A 9,559-nucleotide genomic window follows, 5' to 3' on the forward strand; every position below is an offset into this window, starting at 1 on the left:
TCATGACATGACATTGATGGCTGCCATATTGAGATTGTGGCTTTTTAAGTTTCTGCTGTAAGGAAACAGTAAACTTGTCAGCGTTTATGATGCACAGCTCTATTCTTTTATTACAAAAATAATCCTTACTGCCACAATGTTTTAACCTCTGACCACTTTAATGATACAGACCACTCTCTTTCAATCTTTTCAGTCAGTTCACTGCTGTATTCTCTGATTCTCTCAATCACTTGGTTCCCAAATGTGCTATCCTATCAGAATGGAAAGAAATATATCCATGTGTACAACAATTTTTTTTTTTTAAATGTCAAGTGTGGCATCTGTCTAGGCCATTACTGGGTTGTGCCATTATATTCTGTCTGGATTCTTATGGAATTAGAATTAGAATGGTATGTATTGAAGTGAATCTAAATACTATCACTGGTTAGTTCATAACAATATGGGTCTTTGTTTACCAGGGTTATGAAAATCAAACCTCCAACCATTCATGTGAGTGACTAGCATATCTCTCTTTGTAAAAATAGTATTTTAATGAGCAATGTCAGTTTTAGAGCAACCTCAGTTTGGATGCATTGAGTGGACTCCAATGTCCAGCAAAGGTAAAATCTTGTCTTGTACTTTGATTTACTTGTTTAGATAAGTATACATTGATGTGGCTGCAATTTTGCATAAGTATACATTGATGTGGCTGCAATTTTGCTTACAAATAATGTACATTAGTGATGTACATGCTTAACGATACAAATTTAAACCAGTAAATATAATTCATTGATGGGTTGTTATCTCTTTCATAATAGCAGTTTTGCAGAGTTAAACACTAATAAAGCCCAAGGGTAAGCATATATAACTGAGACTGCATTTGCATTGCATTTTGATTAAAATTAAGATGGATTTTCAGCACTAAGTATCAGCAAGTCAAGCAAATGAATTGATATAAGGGCTGTTTCATTTTTCCCTGTTACCGATTCTCATTTACTAATAAGTGTTTGCTTAGTCTTGTGGAAACATACAACTTGGGATTCGAAAACTGCTTTAATAAGTAAATAGTGTTTAGGTTGCACAGATACAGTAAATAGTAATTGTATTTAATGAAGGCGAATTTGTGAGGGTCACACCATCAAGTCAACTGATATTTACCTCAAACTTTTGCCTTTCAACCATTACTTTTGGCTACAGATTCAAAATGCATTTGGCAGATTTTCTTTTATCACAAAAATCAAATGTTTTAAATAAGTCATGCTTGCAGTGTAGAAATGTCTTCTGATTAGATCATCAAATGGGAACAATGACATACTTTATACTGTATAGAGGATTTGAAAGATCTTTTGCAAATATCTTATTTACTTGTCTTTTTTATTATGAAAAGGTAGACGGCATTTTACAGCCAATATTGCATATACTTAACTAAAAACTGACAAAAATTGAGAAATGTGACATTTCGAAATCTAACATGAAATACTGTACTACTATTGTGGCTTCCGGTAAATTTTTGCGATATCATGTTGTAGTTTCTTTGATTACATGATGTTAAATAAAATATCTAAATGATGTTCGAGTACATAGCCGACTGACATCTACCATTCAATTTTTCTACAATATTTTAGCAGAAAGTAGTGTATACTGCTCAGTTTGCACCAAAATGCAAAACTGCGCTGGGTATGTGTGTCCCAGCCTTGAAAATTAGGTGTTATTGATTTTTTTAAATGCAGCTATTCCTGTAAAGCAGTCATTGCATGTATGCACAAATGTATTTGAACTTTATGCCTACCCCAGACCACTCGTGAACTCAAGACCTTCACAAAGTTGATAAAATTAGGTTTTGGGAAACTGCATAGCTATCCTGTAGAAGTAACAGGAATCTGACCTAAATACTTGATGGAGGTACTTGCTCATAAACTTACCACTTAACCAATTCCTTAATGCCTTCCTTGGGCACATATTATGAAGTAAGTAGTGGACTGGCTATATTTCTGCACAGGTTAACAAGGATGTATCCAAATTCAGTCCAGGATTTGCTCAAGAATTTATGCATGGGTGCATTCTAGCAAATCCAGCATCCTGCTGTAGCAGCAGCTACAAGAGTCCTGTGTTGTTAACTAAGGAAGAGAGCTAAATGCCTTGAGCGTTAAGGGTCATTATAAATCTGTATTACCAGAGTAGCATGTACTCAATAAGCATTATGTTTTAATAATAAAGTATCAGGGTGCTTCCTTTTTATTTGCATTTCCTTATGATCAAGATTTCGTTGATATAACATTGAAAGTTCTCTGGGCTATGAAGCTACAGCAGACCTTAATGGCACTCCTTATTGAAACTAATTATGATATAGTATAAATATTGTATTTCTCATACCTGTGAATTTTTTTTTTTTTTGCAGAATGTTTTCACTAAACATTTCTTTTTATGTCAATTATTATCATAAACTATATTTAAAAAAAAACATATTGCAAAATGTTTATCTGTATAGCATTGATGTAAATTAATAGAACATTAATATTGCAGCTGCAATTCTGATTAATGAGAGATGATTACTTATGAAAAGTCACCCAGTGGCATCATGTTGTCCTCTAGATCATTGTTGCTTTCTGCTACTATTGAGGACTTTTTTGAAGACCAAGTGGTTCTTTTCAGTTTCTAGTATTCAAGATCTGTTGCCTAGTAACAAATAAAAGCATAATCACAGACTATATTAGCCAAGATGTGCCACTGTCAGCCACACTACAATGCAACTTTTAGAAAAGAGTTGATGCTAGTTAATGATGCTCTTTCAACAAAACATTAATAGACTTGTTCACGTTATAATAATGACCCCATTAAAAGAAATAAGTGGCATGTTAGTTATCTCTTCTATGTGTGAAGGACAGGAGAAAACCATTGCATTCATGTTGCAAATGAATGATTGCTAAATAAATACAATTATTTTACCTCTTGTATGCTTTTGCTAGTTGATAGTTTTTCAAAACTAGAAGTAACTTGTAAAATATTTTACACCTCAAATGGTAAGCACACAAACTGATGTAGGCTATAGGCTATGTAGGCTATATGCATGCAAATGCGTGTTTGCAGCCCTTTTCCAAAAGCCCTTCTGGTTTTGAGTGCTTATGGTGTTACTATTTTCAAGTGTAACATACTGCAGCCTGTACAACAATGCCATAATATTGATATAATCATGTGTATAGGGTATTAACGAGGTCAGCACACATAACTTTCTTTTCTGTGACAAAAGTAAGTTGTAATATTATTTTGAGCCTCTGGTGTTATTTATTTTCAAGATTATTCCCAGCTCTCTATTTGATGTGTTTATTGAAAATGACAATAGCATAAAAGTGGTTGACTCCTACCCTCAAATAAAATGGCAAGAGAGTAGCTGAGTTATTTGGTAGCATGGTATACTTTCTCCATAGACTTACTGACAAATATAGTTTAAGATATATTATCTTAAACTGCACCATAATAGAAGGTAAACACAGGTCTCAGACTCCCCAGTTGATATCACATATATTGGAATTACAACGGGCAGGCATGAATTGCAATGAAGGGCAGCAGACTTGCATAGGTCTTCAGGAATTCTTTTCACCCTCACTTTACAAAAAGGGCAATTTTGTTACATTCCCATTTGTTACACTGCTTGTAACCAAGACAGACAAAGCTAGGCTTGTCACCCCGAGCAGAATAAAAGGAATCAAAGGATTTCCCCTTAAATGGACTCATTTTCTCCTTGAATTATGAAAGTAATGGCTAGGTAACAGCCTGTGCTCTGTACCCGACTGCTTAATACCTTCTAAGTCCTTCCACGTGGCTCGACTAGTCGTAGCAATTAGACCCCATTATAGGCTCATAAAAGATCTCATTTGTGGGATTACTTAATAGACAATGAAATTTTATCGGGCAGAATTATGAAAAAATAATGTTGGAACTAAGGACGGTGTGATGTGGGCGCACGCCTTTCATCATTCCGCCTCATTTAGAATGTCTTTCGTTTGAAATCACTATTGAATTTCATAACCCTGTGCTTTCCATAAAATACCACTGTTTTCGCGTTATTACTACAATTACAAATTAAATGACAGATGCGTTTCTCTTCGTCCACGTTCACTCTGCAGTAAACATTCTCTCATATTTGTAAGACATTTCTAATAATTATGTGGATCATATTTATGTCTATAAATAAAAAGAAAATGTTCACTGATGAATATTTTGGATAAATAGTAGACTACTTCACTATTTAAATGACCATGCCCTATCATGAGAGAGAGAGAGAGAGAGAGAGAGAGAGAGAGAGAGAGAGAGAGAGAGAGAGAGAGAGAGAGAGAGAGAATGTTTTCCAGACATTATTTAATTTTATTGTACAACATTGTTGTAACTTTCAATAGCACCAGATAAATATGACTTAGTTAGGCTGCAAATATGAAGCATCGAATTATCGAACCCCTGATGGTTAAATTTAGAATCCTTTGGTAACTGCTGTTGTTCATTACTGTATGTAACGCAATGACGGTACTTAAATCAATATAAAGTCGCATTTGTTATTTAAATTCATCTGAATGATTTAGAACAACATTGATTTTAATTAAATGGTGTGATTTACATTACAAAATGCCAATTAATCACATGCTAACGGTATTATATATCTATTGTGCACAATGCCACCAAATGACACAAAAAATATATGAAAGTGGAAGTGTTTTATATTTTTCTATTATTCTTTTTCGGCGTCTGGTCGTATAAGGCGTTGCTTCGCTGATGAAAGTAGAGTTAAAACCTGCTGCTGACCCGCCTGGAGATCAAACTCGCTAATTACTGTCACAAGATGAGGGATTAACGAATTTCTGAAATAGCTGCCTGTTTACACTGCAGAAACCCACTATAATAAACACTTTCTGATTGAATCCTAATCGCTATCAAATAGCCAAATAACCAGCCTCAGCAGCAATTCATGAATCTGTAATTGCTGGCCCAAGAATCTAAACTAAATCGATGTGAAATATGATTATAAATGAATTATATTTAGAAGGCTGTGAAGTACTAGGCTAACCTTTAGCACATTAGTTACCAGCACATAAACTACAGGTAGAAGTAAGGTAGTGAATAATTAGAGCGTTTGAAATAAATATACACTTTAAGCCGCTTAATATCTTTAACCAATATATTAATTCGATCTTCTTATGACCTTGATAAGATCTACGATGGTGAGGCAGTTGTAGCCAGATTCATAATACTGTATAACCTGTATTATTTACTTATGTTCACATTAAGCCACATTAAAAAATCACGTAGATATCAACAAATAGTTATATTCTTTAATGTAACGTGAAATATCACATTTCTGACTGAGATCCAGAATGCATTCTGTTGTGAACTTTAGAACAACTCCGTTTCTCATTGCCTTCCGCTGGCTCCTCAAAACCCACCTGTTTAGACTGCACTTAGATCTCTTGGTATACCCCTCCTGCTATGCACTGGACTTACCTGACCTAAACCCCACGTTACTGGGTGCTCAACTGATGCACTATATCCTTGCACTATTGCACTACTATCATGTCCTCTAGATACAAATTGTCTTAATCCTAATTTGTTCTATCATATTGTATTCTAGTAGTATTTGCATTTACTGTAAACTACACTGTATTTAAATATTGTTTTTGCATTGAAACCTTGTATTGCCATGCATCACCTGTAAGTTGCATTGGATAAAGGCGCCTGCCAAATAAACATAATAATAATAATAATAATAATAATAATAATAATAATAATAATAATAATAATAATAATAATAATAATACATAGAAGTGGGTTGTTCTTATTCTTCTCCTTTCCTCACAACAATACAAAATAGTGTGCGGTAGTTATAAAGTAAGACTTGGTCAAATGGTAAATACTGGAATATCACAGACTGAAGTGCTGGTTATTTGTAGGGCAAATGCAATATTAACAATAGCACGTTGTTGTTTGGGGTAGTGAATCTAGGGGCCGTAAAAAACTAAAGGGAGATTTTGATCTGTTCTTTGAGGAATCACGTGTTAGGTAGTTCACCCGCAGTACTTTCAAAAGCCCCAGCAGCAGGGCACACACGTGGGTGACGTTAGGACCAACCCTCTCCAGGGACCCTTTTGTTTAACCGTCAAACATAAGCACCTTCTGAGATCCCGAGAGCTTCAGTTAAGAATTAGAAGCATCAGGCAGTACAAGGACAACTGCACAGTACAACCATGTCGAGATCCTTCTACGTTGATTCTTTGATAATCAAAGACACGGCAAGACCCACGCCTTTGAACGTACATCCTGGACAGGATTTTCTAATTCCTATCAGCATGCATTCTCCTAGCATAATGTCCTTATCTGCTCCAACGTGCCCTTCCATGAAAAGTGGCACTTTCTGCGTCTGTACTCTCTGTGTCACCTCTCACATCCACTCGCCAAGGAACAGCATCCCAATGCTGAAGAGCCCGTTTCCAAACGGGGACTCCCAGTACTGTCAAAGAATGAGCCATCAGAGTCCCGCGCTGGGGCACCCAGGACATGCATCTGTCTGCACTCCTACTTACAACGTCACAGATCCGAGGAGGTACCACTGCCTGTCATTAGGTAAGGGCTATATTTTGTTTATTTGACTTCACACTGTGTTAATGTAGGCTACTGTGTATTTTATCATTTATTGTAACCTTTATTGGAAGTTTATGTAATTCTGCTGGCGAAGCATTGTAAGATGATTGTTAAAAAGTATAATTTACGTGTATGTGTGTGTTTCATCAATACCCCTGACATATCTGTAAAGGCTATTGTTTTTAGTTATGCTTCATGGTCTACAGTAATCCATTCTTAATAATAACGCACAACATCTTCCAAAACAGGTTCATCAGAAAATAGCCACATCCAGAACGGCAAGAGAATGAGAACGGCTTTCACAAGCACGCAGCTTTTGGAGTTAGAGAGGGAGTTCTCTTCCAACATGTACCTATCCCGCCTGAGAAGAATTGAGATCGCCAACTATTTAAACCTTTCTGAGAAACAGGTAAAGATCTGGTTTCAGAACCGCAGAGTAAAACACAAGAAAGAGGGCAAAGGAACACAGAGGAATTCGCACAACGGATGCAAGTGCGCCAGTAATCACGGGCATTACTCTAGGTCTGAAGACGAGGAGTCTTTATCACCAGCATCAGCTACCGATGAAAAAGAGACATCACCTATTTAAATGGATTACGTCAGTGCGAAACGTGTGACCTACACCTTACCACCGATTTCCTGCACTTATCCTCTCTACATTTTGGAACTTACAGCCACAAAACATTTGTTCCAAAAGATTGAGAATAAAACGCTTGTGGCCATTTGTACTGAATTAATTTTATTCAGTATGTTTTCTAATCTGTATCTTTTGACATATCTTATGGAATGTAAAATATGTATTGCTGAAAGAGTATTAAAGATGTAACAGTGTAAACAAGCCCCCCCCCCCCCCCCGTTCGTGTAAGTAATTGGATGAAAACATTTGTCTTATAGATGTCCTTTTATGTTATAGCAACTTAAATCTGTAGGTCTTTAAACACATATGTTTTGTAAAAGTGTAAATTGTGAATTGTTTCTCGTTCATTTGTATGTGAATAGTTTTATATAAAATGTATATTTATATTTATTTAAATAAAACATTTGACCATCATATTGTATACTCGCTTTGGATTCATTTACAGTGGCAATTTGTTTTCTAATTATTATAAAATGTAAGTAGTAAAGTTAATTTGCAAGTTACAAACAGTGTTATATGGGCTTCATCCACATAAAAAGTCAGTGCCATACTGGGATCCTATTAAACCAAGGGGGTATTTTTTGTGTGTGTGTGCATTAGGAAATAATCATAAACGTAAAATGCAGTAAGTAAGCATTTCATTTATAAATGTGAGTTGCTGTACTTAAGAGTGGTACGACTCAACTTGGCATTGCATCCTATCAGTGCCAAGGGTTGCAACTCTGAAATTGACAGTATTTTCAGTTGCGCTTTGGAAACGGAGTCCAAAAAGTACGTCAAAAAGTTGTTAAAACGTGCAAAAACTGCCTCTATAAAAATTGTGTGTGTGAAAAACAAACACACTATTTTATAGCAATAATGTTAAACAAAACGTATTTAATTTATAATACAGATAAACAATCTTCATTTGTATTATTAGTATGATTTTTAGTGTTGCCCAGATGGTTGTGCAAAATATATAAGCCAACACATTTTTATATTGTAAGCTTTTGATATTAAAGGGCCATATTGTACACAAGCGTAAATCCTGACGCAAGGGTTGGCAACGATGTTTACACATCAATCCTGGTCTGGATGTTAAATATGAGCCATTATATAAAAACATATATTTATTTCACAGTTTGTCCCAACTATGTTACAAGCTACATACAACAATAGTCGAATTATCCAAAACATGCCTAATGCATATTAAGACTTTAAAGGATAAACATCAAGAAAATAAAGTTATAAAAAACACTCCTGGACAGACTATCAGTCTTAAAAAACCACCCTGTCATACCGTATCTGAACAATGCCTCCAAACTAAACTGCAAGTCTGTTTTAATTAATTCAGTATTATAAATACCTGCATATAAGAGAGGTTATTTTTTTTTTTCGATAACGACCAATTTCATGAGCTGATTACAAGTTGATAAGTAAACACAAATTTGGGTTGCCAATGAGGAGCTATCCGAGATATATATATATATATATATATATATATATATATATATATATATATATATATATATATATATATATATATATAAATTTGCAAACAATAAATAAATCATAACCATTAAAATCAGGCCTAATATTTATAGAACATTCTCGAAATAAGACTGCATGCGTTTTGAAGTCATTGTTGATATCCATCTATTTTAATCTTGCAAGGGACAACAAAACTTTATTTTTTTCAACGTTTTCAAGTTTCAAAAAAGCAGTCCATAATGATAAGCAGTTAATGTCTGTCAGCATACTGGTGAGGTATATTATACACAGACAAAATTCATATTAATGGACGAATGACAAATTCCATCTGTTTAAATACTAAGGTTGGCACTGCCCAGCACTGAGCGCGGGGAACCCGTCTGGCTTTGCTTTTCATTGTGTGCACTTCTATAGGTGACAAAGATTGATAGAGAAGCTTTGAAAAGCTAGGGGCGAAATTGAGCCACTCCAATAAAGTATACTCTCACTTAAGACATAGCCTTTGGTGCTTTGATAAGTCTTCTCATCATTGCTCAAAGAGGTCAGACTTCAGTCTTTTTAATTGACTTTAAGCACAATGCAGTTGAGTGCACTCTACAGTAAATAAATTAGACTAAGATGTTTAGGCAGCAGTGCAACAAGTGGCGCGCGACCCAGCTCTTTATACACAAATTTACACAAAAGAGAACATATGCAACGGAAGACATAAACCGTTTGTGTATAAAAAATGTCTTCAGAAAACAATTAATTAAATATGGCCATTTACCAAGAAGTAGAATTGCTTTTCTATTGACATCACAGAAAATGTTGGATTTTAATATTAACGGTCACACGTCACAAAAAGCGATT

At 35.0% G+C, this 9,559-nt stretch overlaps 1 protein-coding gene across 1 annotated transcript; it reads left to right on the forward strand.

The window, feature by feature from the left end:
• Positions 1–6,154: 6,154 nt before the first annotated feature.
• Positions 6,155–7,622, forward strand: LOC117408449 (GS homeobox 2-like). Its single transcript, XM_034013442.3, has 2 exons — positions 6,155–6,585; positions 6,852–7,622. Exons 1-2 carry the CDS (start codon positions 6,210–6,212, stop codon positions 7,190–7,192), a joined length of 717 nt encoding a protein of 238 aa, XP_033869333.2. The 5' UTR covers positions 6,155–6,209; the 3' UTR covers positions 7,193–7,622.
• Positions 7,623–9,559: the final 1,937 nt, after the last annotated feature.

The sequence above is a fragment of the Acipenser ruthenus genome, chromosome 2, assembly GCF_902713425.1.
Source record: "Acipenser ruthenus chromosome 2, fAciRut3.2 maternal haplotype, whole genome shotgun sequence".
NCBI classification, from domain to species: Eukaryota; Metazoa; Chordata; class Actinopteri; order Acipenseriformes; family Acipenseridae; genus Acipenser; species Acipenser ruthenus.